Raw genomic sequence first — 16,434 nt, 5'->3', positions numbered from 1 at the left:
TATATTTTCTACCGCTTATTCCCTTTTGGGGTCGCGGGGGGCACTGGCGCCGAATTTGAATTTGAATGTTGGATTAGGCCCTGCGATGAGGTGGCGACTTGTCCAGGGTGTACCTCGCCTTCCGCCCAATTGTAGCTGAGATAGGCGCCAGCGCCCCCCGCGACCCCAAAAGGGAATAAGCGGTAGAAAATGGATGGATGAATGGAATGTTGGATTATTTTAAAGTTGTACTGAAACTAAGTCACCAACGAATGTTTTTCTTAGTTTGAGCCCGACATATCAAGATTTGCATTTATGGATTAGAAAAATGTTTGGAAAATAGTGGAAAATAGGTTCCTGAGCTGCTCTGCACTACTGAAAATAACAATCATATATTAAAATGTTGTCGTGGTGAATTTCATTAGATGAAGCCACAAGCTGTACAAGGGTTTGTATAAAAGACTAATGATTATTTTTTTACTCTTCTCTCTTGCTCTTTCCCTCATTTTATGCTTACTCGTGGAAAAGACCGTTCAAAAGGTGGGACAGACTGTTTGCCAGCAGGTGTGGAATTTCCTACGTCAGCAGTATCAACGTGTGTGTGATTTGTGCTTGTCGGGTGCTACTGTTCTCCAGAAACAATCTGATTATTGATTAGTTTTCTCCGAATTCTCCTCACACCCTCATGTGTTGGCATCATGTCAGGCATCCCCCGGGGCCTCTTGTGCTTCATCTGGTCCTGTTGCCTCTTTGCAAACACGCCATTAATCGCCCTTATGAAAAGCTGTCACAAATGTGATTGTGGGGTCGTGGGTGGCGGGCTGGTGACTGCTGCCTAGGTCAGATTGACTGGAAGAGGGTGGTAATACAAAAGGCCTTTCTGACCTGATAATTACCCAGAATAAATCCACCTGGTAGGGGGAAAGAATAATTATGCCTCCATCTCAAAGCCATTGCGGACTAATAGTTTTACAGTAATTATTGTGGAAAGAAAACTGAATAGTTAACTTCTCCAATCTTGTCTTACTGACACAGAAAAATGTCCGCCTTTCCCGACAAATGTAAGGGCCCCCGGGGTCTGGCAAGCTCAAACACCACTTCCCACATGTCCAATTAAAAAGGGCCACAAGGTGACAAGTGAGTGACAAAGTACTCAATGTTTACATTTTACTCTTTCAATAAAGTGCATGTTTTCCTCAGAAGATCATCTTAAACGTGTTTAATACATTTGGTTTTTGGATTTAACCTTGCCCTTTTAACCAAGAACCGAACCAAACCGAAGATAACTAAAGAAAGGGTCAGCCTGCACACTAGTGTTGTCCCGATACCAACATTTTGGTACCGGTACCAAAATTATTTTGGTACTTTTCAGTACTTTTCTAAATAAAGGGACCACAAAAAATTGCATTAGTTGTCATGATCCGTGGTCCGGATCATGTTTAGTTTAGTTTATTCCGTTAGTTTTGGACTTCTTTAGTTCCTGGTTGCACTTCCTTGTTTGTTTTGTCATCATGGTTACTTATGATTTTCACCTGCCTCTGTTATTTGGGACACACCTGTGTCTAATCAAGAGACACTATTTAAGCCTGCCTTTTTGATCACTCATCCTGGCTTCCTTGTTTGCAGTAAGCAACAGTCACGTTTATGTACTCCTGTTCTAGACTCTGTGCTAAGTTGTTCCCTATTCATTTTTTTTTTATTTTTTTTTTTTATTCTTTGTCATGAAAAAGGGACGTTTTTGTCATGAAAAAGGGAGGTTTGTGTGGTTGGTACACTAATTGTAAGTGGATATTGTGTTTTTTATGTTGATTTAATTTAAAAAAAAAATACATATATTTTTTTTTTAATAAAAATGAATAAAAAATTATTCTGCGTCCCCGTACCAATCGGGCCACGGCCCGGTACCGGGCCGCAGCCCTGTGGTTGGGGACCACCGCTCTACGGTGCGCGCCAGGGCAATTGCACATTGCTCACACGCCCTCTACGCACAGCGAATCTATGCTGTGCACAAAGTCAAATCCCATCTGAACTATAAACAAAATAAACACAGACAACAATTTGTTCTGTATGATTTTGCAATGCAACTGTGAGTAACATGTGACGGCAAGCGGGGAGAACAATATTCGTCTACACCAGTGGTCCCCAACCACCAGGCCGCAGTGACAGGCCGCAGAAGAATTTTTTATAAAAAAAAAAATTAAAACATTTTTTAAATGTTTTTTTACTTTTTTTTTATTAAATCAACATAAAAAAACACAATATACACTTACAATTAGTGCACCAACCACAAAAACCTCCCTTTTTTGTGACAAAAACCTCCCTTTTTCATGACAAAGAAGAAAAAGAAAAAAAACCGGACCCCCCCCCCCGGGCCGCGGGACAAATTATTAAGCGTTGGCCGGTCCGCGGTTACAAAAAGGTTGGGGACCACTGGTCTACACTGTTAAATTATTAAGTCTCTAGAGACGCTTTAAAGAGGGCAGGAATTCCATTCTTTACAAAAAACTGTTTGTCGGCCGTAACCACAACAGAAAGATAGTACAAATAAAAAAACTCAATTGCAAAACTGGTCATTGTCTGCTGTACAAACCAGGATTAAACCAACTCTTTGTCATCTGTCATATCGACAGCAGCTGTTCTCGCTCGCTCTTATTTGCTCCAACGCACGCAGTCAAGGCACTTCACCACTGATGCATTTATGGTCACACAAAAAGTCGGATAACTCCAACACCACACAAAGTGTCAATTGCAGATCGTTACACTATGACTCCCCAAACAGATGTGCTTATTCTACTGTCATTTATTAAGAATGTAAATTTTTTTATGAATATTAATCATGGAACGCTTTCACTAGACTAGACAAATGCTAACAAAAAGATATATTAAGCGGAACTAAATGTGATCTCTGAAAGGGGTACAAATTATTTCCAAAGTTGGACCCTCACCTAGGCCTAAAATACGATACCACACAGCTCGTGAAAAACAAGATTGTATTTGTTATATTTATTTAATTGGGCCAATTCACTTATATTAGAAAAATGTCCTGGAAAGTGACTGCTGTCATTTGTTTATTAAAATAAAACATTTAACTTGTTATTAAGTCAGCTTTGGGACAGGTGTGCTGCTGGTGTGGCAAAAATGTGCGGGTCTGATGTTGCTCACATGTGTGAATACTCAGGGAGTTTTTGCGTTTGCTCACACACATGAACAATTAGAGGGAACATTGCCTGTGTGTCTTCTGTGTGGAGAAAATGTGGCTGTAATGAAATAATATAACCTAAGAAAGCACTAAGAAATGTCTAAGAAACACAAAGGCAATAATATGGACATGTAACAAAGGCTACAGAAGGTGGAATAATTAAAATGAGGTCTTAAGTCCCAGCAGGCTCTAGTCACAAAAGCCACATCACAAACGTATGTTTGATTATAATTGTAATATTTATATAATATGCGGATTTCATGTGACGGTTTGTGGTAACAATATGTGGCTTTTCCAAACATTTTTAATAATCTGCCAGCGTTAGAATGCTAAACAGGAAGTGTTTCAAGTTTAATGGCTTTGTAGAAACACCGAGTCAAAGTCTAAGTTCATTGTGTTCTTCATGGTGTTTTTGAAACTGCACCAATTTTTTTATCAGAGTTTTAAACTCACGTCAAGTGTTTTGCCAAGAGAATTATTTGTAGTATGTACATTTTCAGAATGTACCGTATTTTTCGGATTATAAGGCGCTCCGGAGTATATGTCGCACCGACCGAAAATGCATAATAAAGAAGGAAAAAAACTTATATATATCGCACTAGAGTATAAATCGCATTTTTGGGGGAAATTTATTTGATAAAATCCAACACCAAGAATAGACATTTGAAAGGCAATTCAAAATAAATAAAGAATAGTGAACAACAGGCTGAATAAGTGTACGTTATATGACGCATAAATAACCAACTGAGAAGGTGCCTGGTATGTTAACGTAACATATTATGGTAAGAGTCGTTCAAATAACTATAACATATAGAACATGCTATATGTTTACCAAACAATATGTCACTCCTAATCGATAAATCCCATGAAATCTTCTTCCTCGATGTCGCTTCTAAACAACTCTGCCAACTCCAAAGGTATGCGCCGCTTCCTCTTGTCGTTTTCTGCTACATATTTCATTACGTCCAGCTTATAATCTGCAGTACATGATTTCCTTTTCAGTGCCATTTTTGTTCAGCCCTTCTCAGTTTTTATAAGTTACCGCCAACAATAAAATGATCCATTTTAATAGCTACGGCAGTAGCATATAGCAGTTAGCATTCAATGACCCACAATGCACTTCTGCCATGACCCTCCCCCGCCAAATTCTTATTGGTTTACATGTGTGTGACGATTGCTGACATTTTCTTCATCTCTTCCGCGAATTAGATAAATAATATTATTTGATATTTTACAGTAATGTTTTAATAATTTCACACATAAGTCGCCCCGTATATGTCACCCCGTATATGTCGCACCCCCGGCCAAACTATGAAAAAAACTGCGATTTATAGTCCGAAAAATACGGTACTTGTTTTTTTTTTGGCCCAAGTAAGACAAAGAAAATAATCTGAAGTTGTCTTTATTTTGAAGTTATTATGCCATTATTTTGCCAGTCCAGCCCGCGTGGGAATAGATTTTCCTCCAAGCGCCCCTTGACGAAAATGAGTTTGACACCCCCGGGCTATGGTGTCTATGGAAGTGGAGATGGAAGAGTCAGAAAGTCCGGAAATGGGGATTATTTTATGTTTCTTTTTTGCTCATAATGTTAACCATATCAGTTCTGAAGTAGTCATGGACCAGGGTGACAAAAACATGCAATTAAGTGATCAAAACAATAAATGGTACATGGGTTATACTTATATAGCGCTTTTCTACCTTCAAGGTACTCAAAGCGCTTTGACACTATTTCCACACTCACCCCTACACACACACATTCACACACTGATGGCGGGAGCTGCCATGCAAGGCCCTAACCACGAACCATCAGGAGCAAGGGTGAAGTGTCTTGCTCAAGGACACAACAGGCGTGACGAGGTTAGTAGAAGGTGGGGATTGAACCAGGAACCCTCAGGTTGCTGGCACGGCCACTCTCCCAACTGCGCCACGCCGTCCCCGAGTAGTTTTACATGCTTTTATTCAAATAGTTGTCCATGCTTTTATCCACACTGTCTATGCCAGGGGTCTCAGACATGCGGCCCACGAGACGTTATTTTGCGGCCCCCACCTTAATATGAAAGTTTAATGTTATTGCGGCCCGCAAGTTTTATATGAATGGCGCTTGACAGCGTTGTGTTATTTGGGTACAAAATGGCTCTTTCAACGTTCTGGGTTGCCTACCCCTGCATTAGTGGAAAAGCAGCAAATGAGTGAAAGCGACAGAGACGTTGCCATGGAGACGAGGGTTTTCTTACGTGCCTGGCTGCGGTCACACCACGACACCTGTCCGTCAGAAATAACAGTCCCCTATAACCTGGACCAATTCAAACCATTATTGTTTTTGTTATTGTTTAATTTGCATTGCCTCACACGATGAACACTACATTTATTTCTATATGACGCCGGATAAGACTCACTTTTTTGCGCTCGCTATTCCGGTACTTTCCCGGCTATTATTCGCCAACCGCCATGTTGCTGTAGGGAGGAAAAGCGGAACGACACACATGATGGAATTAACATTATTCTCTGTGCGTCGGCTAAATACAAATATATTCCACAACCCCAAACATGTCTTTTTCAAAGCTTGCAGTGAAGAGAAAGGTTAGTGATGTGCGAAAACAATTCCATGAAAAGTGGGAGATGCAATATTTTTTTGTTGAGCACAGAGAAAGTTGCGGTGCACAAGGGATACAATTTGAAACGTCATTATACAACTAGACATGCTGAGGAGTATGCAATTTTTTTTTTTAAGAAATCATTTCTTGCGGCCCAGCCTCACCCAGACTCTTTGTCCAATGGCCCCCCAGGTAAATTGAGTTTGAGACCCCTGGTCTATGCAGAGAGAAAGGTTCCAGTTCTGTAGATGATATCACACCAAAAAAGGGCGACTTATCGAGTCTGGTGATAGTAAGGGGGTGTTCCAATTACAGTTAGTTACACATTACTCAAAAAATAATTGATATTATGGGACACGAATGCCGGATTCATTTTAAGGAGCAAAACATATGTCGTCCGGGTCCTTTAATCATGGTTTCTTAACCTTTTTGACCTCAGGACCCAACTTTTCCATTACATAGGCCACAGAACCAACTCAATTGTTAACACTGAATTAGTAATCTTGCTCTTTATTTTAATCATACTCAATAATTATATCTAACCTACTATCAGGTTAACAACCTTGTCAAATTATATTAAAGCATGTGTTAATCACCAATATAGTTAGGTCAGGTTGATTACAAAAATGCTTACTAATCTAATATACTGCAAAAGAAGTGATTCATAAAAACTACTACATTTACATCCAATTATGCAGTGCTGAAATAAACAATTTCTCAGTAAATAATATCCATCCATCCATCCATCCATCTTCTTCCGCTTATCCGAGGTCGGGTCCAGCCTAGACTTCCCTCTACCCAGCCACTTCGTCCAGCTCTTCCCTGGGGATCCCGAGGCGTTCCCAAACCTGCCGGGAGACAAAGTCTTCCCAACGTGTCCTGGGTATTCTCCGTGGCCTCCTACCGGTTGGACGTGCCCTAAACATCTCCCTAGGGAGGAATTTGGGTGGCATCCTGACCAGATGCCTGAACTACCTCATCTGGCTCCTCTCGATATAGAGGAGTAACGGCTTTACTTTGAGTTCCTCCCGGATGGCAGAGTTTTTCACCCTATCTCTAAGGGAGAACCCCACCACCCGGCGGAGGAAACTCATTTCGGCCGCATGTACCCGTGATCTTGTCCTTTCGGTCATGACCCAACGCTCATGACCATAAGTGAGGATGGGAACGTAGATCGACCTGTAAATTGAGACCTTTGCCTTCTGGCTCAGCTCCTTCTTCACCACAACGGATCGATACAGCGTCCGCTTTACTAAAGACGCCGCACTGATCCGCCTGTCGATCTCACGATCCACTCTTCCCTCACTCGTGAACAAGACTTTTAGGTACTTGAACTCCTCCACTTGGGGCAGGGTCTCCTCCCCAACCCGGAGGTGGCATTCCACCCTTTTCCGGGCGAGAACCATGGACTCGGACTTGGAGGTGCTGATTCTCATTCCGGTCGCTTCACACTCGGCTGCTAACCGATCCAGTGAGAGGTGAAGATCCGGCCAGATGAAGCCATCAGGACCACATCACCTCCAAAAAGCAGACACCTGATCTCACGGCCACCAAACCGGAACCCCTCAACACCTTGGCTGCGCCTTGGCGGAGTCCAACCCTCACTGGAAACGTGTCTGACTTACTGCCGGCAATGCGTACCAAGCTCTGACACTGATCCTACAGGGAGCGAACTGCCCCATCAGACAGTCCGATACCCCATACTCCCTGAGCACTCCCCACAGGACTTCCCGAGGGACACGGTCGAATGCCTTCTCCAAGTCCACAAAGCACATGTAGACTGGTTGGGAAAACTCCCATGCACCCTCAAGGACCCTGCCGAGAGTATAGAGCTGGTCCACAGTTCCACCACCCAGACAAAAACCACACTGGTCCCCTCCTATGTGTGGTGAGCCGATTTAAGGGATGACCCATGTTGCCTCTTCGGGCCGGGCCCAATGGGGACAGGCCCGGCCACTCAGGGAAATCTGAGTCCATTTTGTTGTACATCCATAGAAGTCTCCGAGCAGTCTTCAAGCTGCTCTTTGTCTGATCCCTCACCTAGGACCTGTTTGTCTTGGGAGACCCTACCCGGACAACATAGCTCCTAGGATCATTGGGACACGCAAACTCCTCTACCACGGTAAGGTGGCAGCTCAGAGAGGAAGTTAAAGTATGTAGCTCTTTAGTGTGTATGAATTTATTTATAATGGCATTCATGCCAATGTGAAAAATGACCAAATATTTCAACAAACCACATACAAAATAAGGAATATGCAAATTGCTTCCGCGGGTGTTCTGTAGTTTAAATGCCTAATTTTGCTCTGATGAGTGAGTTTATTCTTGACTAGCACCAATATCAATGCACACACACACACACACACACGCACACACACACACACACACACACTTTACGTTACATATTATCTCAGTAAAAGGCAAGAGAAATGGTGGTGCTCGACAAAGAGCGAGGGTGGGGGATCGTAAATTCAAAGCTTTGAGAGGGGGAAAAATGATTTATTTAGTGCAGGTAGTGGTGTGTGTGTGTGTGTGTGTGTGTGTGTGTGTGTGTGTGTGTGTGTGTGTGAGTGTGTGTCTTACTTGTGTTCATACAGACCCATGAAAGGTTTCACTGATGTCAAATTACTTTTTTTTATTTATTTTTTAACTCTGAAACAGATTTATGTTTTCTGATGGGTGTTCCAGGGGATGACAAACCATTTTGAAATATGGGCTCTAAGTGGGAATATCCGATAGCCGCTGGCTGCTCCGTGCGAGAGGATCTCTCCATTCTGGCTAACACCGTCCAATTCACATTTGAAAGCAATATTTTGATATTGATTTGCATTTCCTATTTGCATCACTTCTTATTTTCCTTCATCCTACATGAAGGTGATTTAGGCCATGTCCGAACGAACACGGAGAGTTTCAAAAACACATATGTGGGGTTAAAACAATCTCCATCCACACAAGTGTAGTTTCAAAACGGTCTATGTCTACATACACCTGATGTCGTGCACATTTTGTCCGATCAGAGGCCTGAAAAAAGCAGCAATAGCTGACTTGGTGCGGCATTACAGCTGCTATTGTGGGGTCTCAAACTCACTTTACCTGAGTCTGGTTAAGGCTGGGCGAGGCTGGGCCGCAAGAAAAGATTACTTTAAAAAAAAATTGCATACTCCTCTGCAGGTCTAGTTGTATAATGACGTTTCAAAATTGTATCCCTTGTGCACCGCAACTTTCTCTGTGCAAATAAGACACGTCGGGGTGCCCCTGTGCTCAACAAAGAAAAATTGTATCTCCAACTTTTCCTGGAATTGTCTTTGCTCATCACTAACCTTTCACTTCACTACAGGCTTTGAAAAAGACATGGTTGGGGTTGTGGAATATATTTGTATTTAGTCGACGCACAAACAATAATGCTACATTGGTATTTCTGCAATGTGCGTCTTTCTGCTTTTCCTCCCTACAGTAACAGGGCGGTTGGCGGGAAAGTACCGGGATAGCGAGCCCAAAAAAGTGACTGTGACAGATTTAAGTCATCGTCGTGCGGGTTCCACTGACCACCAAGGAAGGACATTGCTTTCGCAGGTTTAACTCTCGTTTATTTTGCAATAAAGGATGTCTTTTGCGCCGTCGCCACTCCCGCTGCTCGCTCTCCGTGTCTCGCTCCTCGTCTCTCGCTCTCCGGTCCGCGCTTAAGTCGGCCGTGTCTCCGTCTCTCGTGTCTTGCTTCCTGTTGCTTCTGCTCTCCAGCCAATGCTGCGGACTCTCCACCTCCTTGAGCCTCACCCTCCTCCGCTGCTGCCCTTTTATACAACCAGAGGAGATTTATTGATTGTCTGTAGGTGCGCGATCCACGCACCTGAACTCGATTGTGGTGTTGCTCCCGGCACGCCCCGCCTCTCCACTTGGCCGCATTCTCCGCCTCCTTGCCGCTATCTTGGGCCGGGCTCCACTCCACAGTGACGTCTCCCGGAGTGTTATCAGGCGTCATATAGAAATATATGTAGTGTTCATCGTGTAAGGCAATGCAAATTAAACAATAAAAAAAAACAAATCATGGTTTGAATTGGTACAGGTTTTCGGGGACTGTTATTACTGACAGACAGGTGTCGCGGTGTGACTGCAGCTAGGCATGTAAGAAAACTCTGGTCTCCATGGCAACGTCTCTGTTGCTTTCACTCATTTGCCGCTTTTCCACTAATGCAGGGGTAGGCAACTCAGAACGTTGAAAGAGACATTTTGGACCCAAATAACACAACACTGTCAAGCGCCATTCATATAAAACTTGCCGGCCGCACTAATATTAAAATTTAATATTAAAGTGGGGGCCGCAAAATAAGGTTTCACGGGCAGCAATTGGACCGCGGGCCGCGTGTCTGAGACCCCTGCTTTAGATGTACAATGTCATGTACATTATCTTTAAAACCTGCCTGCACGTACACAGAATCCTTACAACAAGAGAAACCATTAGTAAATTAGACACTACTCAGAAGGTGCTATAACTCCTGGGAATGACTGTCTTAGAATGGTCAAAAGTATAGTTGTGTGTGTCCAAGTTAAAGGAAACAGCAGGCTGTCTTCTTTTAATAGATTTATTACAATCTTTGGCAAGATTAATATTGTTTGCTGTGGTCTGGAACAACATGGCACACAAACAACTATCTGAAATGCAGCCAAAATTAGAAACAGATAATGTATTATGAGACATGTAAAACTAAATGGCATACAAAGAGAATAAAAGTAAAGGATATTAAAATGGCTCAAATATACCTACAAACGAGGCATAATGATGCAAAATGTACATACAGCTAACTTAAATAACATGTTAGCATTGATTTGTTTGTGTCAGGCTTGCCAGTGACAGTTTGTTTGTGTTTTAGTTTCTCCTCTGTGTTTAGTATTTCCTGTTCTTAGTTCCTGTCAGCACTCTTATTTTGGTTCAGCTCCTTTTTTTTGTCTCCCTGAGTGCTTTGTTTCCCCTCAGCTGTGGCTGATTGGCTCCTGGCCACACCTGATGTCCATCAGCCAGCTCCTATTTTACCTGCTTTGTTCCTCCAGTCAGTGCTGGATTATTGTATTGCATGTCGCTCTTGTGTCGTTGCTCCCTGTCGTGATTTGTCGATGTCATCATTACAGCTACTTCCTGCCGTGCTACTATGTGTCCTTGTCGTCGTAGCGGTAAGCTGTTCCTGTTAGCTATTTGGAGTTTGTTTTCTCCTAGCTTTTTGGTTTTGTGTTTTCTTGTTAGCCATTCGCTGTTTCCAGTTTTTTTCCTGCTAGATACCTGTTAGCTTCCATGCTAGGCCTTTTGTTTGTTATCCGCCCACGTGCGCGCTTTTGGTTTGAACCCTTTGTTTGGTTTTGTTCTAGTTTTTTATATTAAAACCATGTTTTCCCACTCCATGCCTGCCTCCATCTCTGCATCTTGGGGTTTGTCACAAACTAACTCTGACAGTTTGCAGTCATGCACTGACCAAATATGTCTGATTAGCACTCTAACAAAACAATAACATCAACAAAGCTCACCTTTGTGCATTCACGCACAGCATAACACATTTGCTGGACAAAATGAGACAAAAAAGGAGTAGAAGATTTGGCATGTAAACAAACTGTTGCGTTACAGTCCACACTATGGTGAGTTCAAGAACCGCCGAAATTAGTTGGACAAAACGATGTTCACCAAATACTGTCATCAGTGAAGCATACACACAAACGTATTGAACAGTGGGCTTTCTAACAATTGGTAAGGTTTTTGTCATGTTTGTCCTCAAACAAAAAAAATACTAAAACCCAAAAAATATTTTTCCCCCATCTTTTTACCATTTTCAATCCTTTTTTAAAAATACTCCGGGGAGCCACTAGGGCGGCGCTAAAAAGCCGCATGCAACTCGAGAGCTGAGAGTTGCTGCCCCCCGGGATAAACCACTGAATAGGACAATTGGCATATTCCCTGTGATCTACTCGGCGAAGTATATTTTCACATAATGTTTTTTATCTTTTGTCTATTTAGTTTCATATTTGACAGTCCCCTACAATCAAATTTTGCTTCATTATGACTATAATTAAGTTCTTCTACCTTCTGTCTTTTCCAGTACGCTGACCATCTACGGCATCAGCCAGGACGACGAGGCCATCTATCAATGCATCGCAGAGAACAGCGCCGGCTCCACGCAGGCCAGCGCTCGCCTCACAGTGCTCTGGGCTGACGGCCTCCCTGGCGTGCCCACCAACGTGCAGGCTGAGGCCCTATCACCCACCACCATCCAGGTGTCCTGGAGGGAGCCTGATCAGAACACGCAGGACATCATCGGTTACGTCCTCCATATACGCAGGACCGCAGGTGAGGGTGTGATGACTATCATAATACGGTATTTCCTATAAGTCTTGTGGAATTATTGATTAATACAAACCCTGTTTCCATATGAGTTGGGAAATTGTGTTAGATGTAAATATAAACGGAATACAATGATTTGCAAATTATTTTCAACCCATATTGAGTTGAATATGCTACAAAGACAACAGGCTAATTGGGAACAGGTGGGTGCCATGATTGGGTATAAAAACAGCTTCCCAAAAAATGCTCAGTCTTTCACAAGAAAGGATGGGGCGAGTTACACCCCTTTGTCCACAACTGCGTGAGCAAATAGTCAAGCTGTTTAAGAACAACGTTTCTCAAAGTGCAATTGCAAGACATTTAGGGATTTCAACATCTACGGTCCATAATATCATCAAAAGGTTCAGAGAATCTGGAGAAATCACTCCATGGCCGGAAACCAACATTGAATGACCGTGACCTTCGATCCCTCAGACGGCACTGTATCAAACACCTACATCAATCTCTAAAGGATATCACCACATGGGCTCAGGAACACTTCAGAAAACCACTGTCAATAAATACAGTTTGTCGCTACATCTGCAAGTGCAAGTTAAAGCTCTACTATGCAAAGCGAGAGCCATTTATCAACAACATCCAGAAACACCGCCGGCTTTTCTGTGCCCAAGATCATCTAAGATGGACTGATGCAAAATGGAAAAGTGTTCTGTGGTCCGTCGAGTTCACATTTCAAATTGCTTTTGGAAATATTCAACATCGTGTCATCCGGACCAAAGGAGAACCGAACCATCCAGACTGTTATCGATGCAAAGTTCAAAAGCCAGCATCTGTGAGGGCATGGGGGTGCATTAGTTCCCAAGGCATGGGTAACTTACATACAGGTTTTGGAACAACATATGCTGCCATCCAAGCCCCGTCTTTTTCATGGACGCCCTTGCTTATTTCAGCAAGACAATGCCAAGCCACATTCAGCACGTGTTACAACAGCGTGGCTTCGTAAAAAAAGAGTGTGGGTACTTTCCTGGCCCGCCTGCAGTCCAAACCTGTCTTCCATCAAAAATATGTGGCTCATTATGAAGCGTAAAATACGACAGCGGAGCCCCCAGACTGTTGAACGACTGAAGCTCTAAATAAAACAAGAATGGGAAAGAATTCCACTTTCAAAGTTTCAACAATTAGTTTCCTCAGTTCCCAAACGTTTATTAGGTGTTGTTAAAAGAAAAGGTGATGTAACACAGTGGTGAACATGCCCTTTCCCAACTACTTTGGCACGTGTTGCAGCCATGAAATTCTATGTTAATTATTATTTGCAACAAAAAAAACGTAAAGTTTATGAGTTTGAACATCAAATATCTTGTCTTTGTAGTGCATTCAACTGAATATGGGTTGAAAAGTATTTGCAAATCATTGTATTCCGTTTATATTTACATCTAACACAATTTCCCAACTCATATGAAAACGGGGTTTGTATACAGTGTATTGATAAGATAGGTTGGCAGTATGCAAAGAATTAAAACAGCTAAATTTGTTCTGTCGCTGCTTTTCTCCGTAGATTACTCTCTCTGCTATTTAATTAAGGGCCCCCAGGTGTCACCCAATAAGATCTGCTGTAATTACACTTCTATGATGACAATGCCTGATTGTTTTAAGGTTCGGGGTAGATTGCAGTTATGCTTGGGTGTCTCTGGATTAAGAGCAGTAAAATGCAATAATACGCCTACTTTCCCCACCTCTGGCTCCTCTCCCAGACTTGTAATTCACACGAGCACCAAGTCAAAGTAGATTACCTGTTAACTGGTAAAGCCAGGCACCAGCCAATAGCGATTTGAAAAAGTGACAGAATCACTTTGAATATATTGCTTCCACTCTTGATCCTATTTGATATCAAATGATGCATTAACATGATCTAATTTCCACCCTCATCTCCGGGTGACTCCATTCTCCTTCGCCTCACTCTTTTTTCCACTTTATCCATCATTGCACAATCAGACCCTGCGGAGATGGAGTATGAGGAGGCCGTCAGTAAGGCGACGCTGCAGCTGATCATTCGAGATCTGGAGCCTTCCACCAGCTACACCTTCTACGTCAAGGCCTACACATCACACGGTGCCAGCAAACCATCGGACAGTGTCATGGAGAATACTCACGGGGAAGGTGGGCGCTTGCATACACCCACACAGAACACACCTGTTGCACCAATAGTAGTTTTTTTTTTTTTAGAGGTGCACGGTATTTATCAGACTGATATTAAGAATTTTCGACATCACACATATACATCTGATAACATAAACAAATAACTGAAAGAACTGATAAATACAAAAAAAGCAAAAATAAAGATCACTCATACCATACTTGCCAACCTTGAGACCTCCGATTTCGGGTGGTGGGGGGTGGGGCAGAGGTGTGGTTCAGGGGCGTGGTGGTGGGGGGGGGGAGTAGTTAAGAGGGAAGGGGTGTATATTTACAGCCAATTCACCAACTCGAGTATTTCATATATATATATTTCATATATATATATATATATATATATATATATATATATATATATATATATATATATATATATATATATATATATATATATGTATATATACAGTTATATATGTATGAAATACTTAACTTTCAGTGAATTCTAGCTATATATATTTATTTTATTATATATATATATATAAATAAAAGAAATAGTTAATTTTTTAGACGGCACCTATCAAATACACAGTAATAAAAACACAGTTGTTCTACTATCTGTACTGTGCTTGCTGGTTACTAAAAAAAAAAAAAAACACTCACCTTTCACTATTTGAGTAACGTCACTTCTGAGTTTCCAGAAGATGGCGCCAGTATGTGCTTTGCACTGCCGTCTCTCGCTGTCTGCTCTGTTCGTTTTTGTGTTGTTTGCGTCTATTTTCCTCTCTGTCAGCTCACTGCTTGTGTATGACCCCCAAACACTGTTGGATCTTTGCCCCTCTCCCACTGATATGATCAACTTCGACGTTGGTTTTTCGACGTCCCAGTCAGCTTTTTCACCTGGCCGGATTCCTGCTTTCCTTTCCCACCTCGTGGCTCCTCTTCCCAGCAACCTGTGGGCTGTGTGTCGGGCCCCACCTGGATTAGCTGCGCTGTTGGACGTGCTGGCCCCAAGATCTTTGACAAACAAAACAAAACGACAAACAAGGATTTCTTCACTTCCCGCGGACCTGATTTCCTCTGTGTGACGGAAACATGGCTGAGAGACAGTGACTCCGCCCCTCTTAATGAACTTCTGCCTCCGGTGTGTTCGTACTTTAATTCTCCGCGGTCGTCCGGCCGAAAAGGAGGAGGATTAGTCATTTTTAAAAACGACTTTAACTTCGAACTGTGCATGTTTGAGCTTGGGGGGTGGTTGGGGGGGGGGGGGGGGGGGGGGGTAACGTGGCTTCCAGCTCCTGCTGAATTTCGAGAGATTTTCGTGACAAAATTTATTCCGGGAGGTTTTCGTGAGAGGCGCTGAATTCCGGGAGTCTCCCGGAAAATCCGGGAGGGTTGGCAAGTATGACTGATACTGTGCTGTAGGTAGATAGGTAGGTGGGTTTTAATGAACATATCAACTGCTACCTTGTATATCGCTTACTGCAGGGGTGCCAAACGTACGGACTGGCTAACAGATATTATCCGGCCCGCGGGATGAGTTTGCTGAGTATAAAAATGAGCCGAAATTTTTCAATGAAAGAAACTGCTGTTCAAATCAATCAATCAATCAATCTATGTTTATTTATATAGCCCTAAAACACAAGTGTCTCAAAGGGCTGCACAAGCCACAACGACATCCTCGGTTCAGATCCCACATCAGGGCAAGGAAAAACTCAACCCAGTGGGATGACAATGAGAAACCTTGGAGAGGACCACAGATGTGGGTGACACCCCCCCCCCCCCATATCCCACCCCTTGCCACCCCCACCCCCTCCCTCTAGAGGAGACTGGTGCAATGGACGTCGAGCGGGTCTAGCATAATATTGTGAAAGTCCAGTCCATAGTGGATCCAACATAATAGTGAGAGTCGAGTCCATGGTGGGGCCAGCGGGAGGCCATCCCGAGGGGAGAGAGGTCAGCAATGCAGAGATGTCCCCAGCCGATGCACAGGCGAGCGGTCCGCCCCGAGTCCCGACTCTGGACAGCCAGCATTTCATCCATGGCCACCGGACCTGTGCCCCCACCCCCTTCCACAAGGGGTAGAGTGGCAGAGCAGAAAAGAAACAAAAAAGGTGTCCAAATATCTAAATGTGTCCAATAGATGTCACAATTGCAATTATTTGTATCTTTGTAGATGATGCTATGCTATGCTGAAAAATTAACCACATGATGTA

General features: G+C 43.0%; 1 protein-coding gene across 1 annotated transcript in view; it reads left to right on the top strand.

Annotated features, from left to right (window-relative positions):
* igdcc3 (immunoglobulin superfamily, DCC subclass, member 3) overlaps positions 1 to 16,434 on the top strand; it is a 287,501-nt gene that overhangs the window by 253,912 nt on the left and 17,155 nt on the right. The window contains exons 8-9 of the mRNA XM_061887046.1: positions 11,850 to 12,097; positions 14,081 to 14,245. Of these exons, the coding sequence (XP_061743030.1) occupies positions 11,850 to 12,097; positions 14,081 to 14,245 (413 nt within the window). The remainder of the gene's footprint in view (positions 1 to 11,849; positions 12,098 to 14,080; positions 14,246 to 16,434) is intronic.

The sequence above is a fragment of the Nerophis ophidion genome, linkage group LG25 (genome assembly GCF_033978795.1).
Source record: "Nerophis ophidion isolate RoL-2023_Sa linkage group LG25, RoL_Noph_v1.0, whole genome shotgun sequence".
Lineage (NCBI taxonomy): Eukaryota > Metazoa > Chordata > Actinopteri > Syngnathiformes > Syngnathidae > Nerophis > Nerophis ophidion.
Note: the sequence above shows the minus strand (reverse complement) of the source record. Positions and strands in the feature narration are given on the sequence as shown.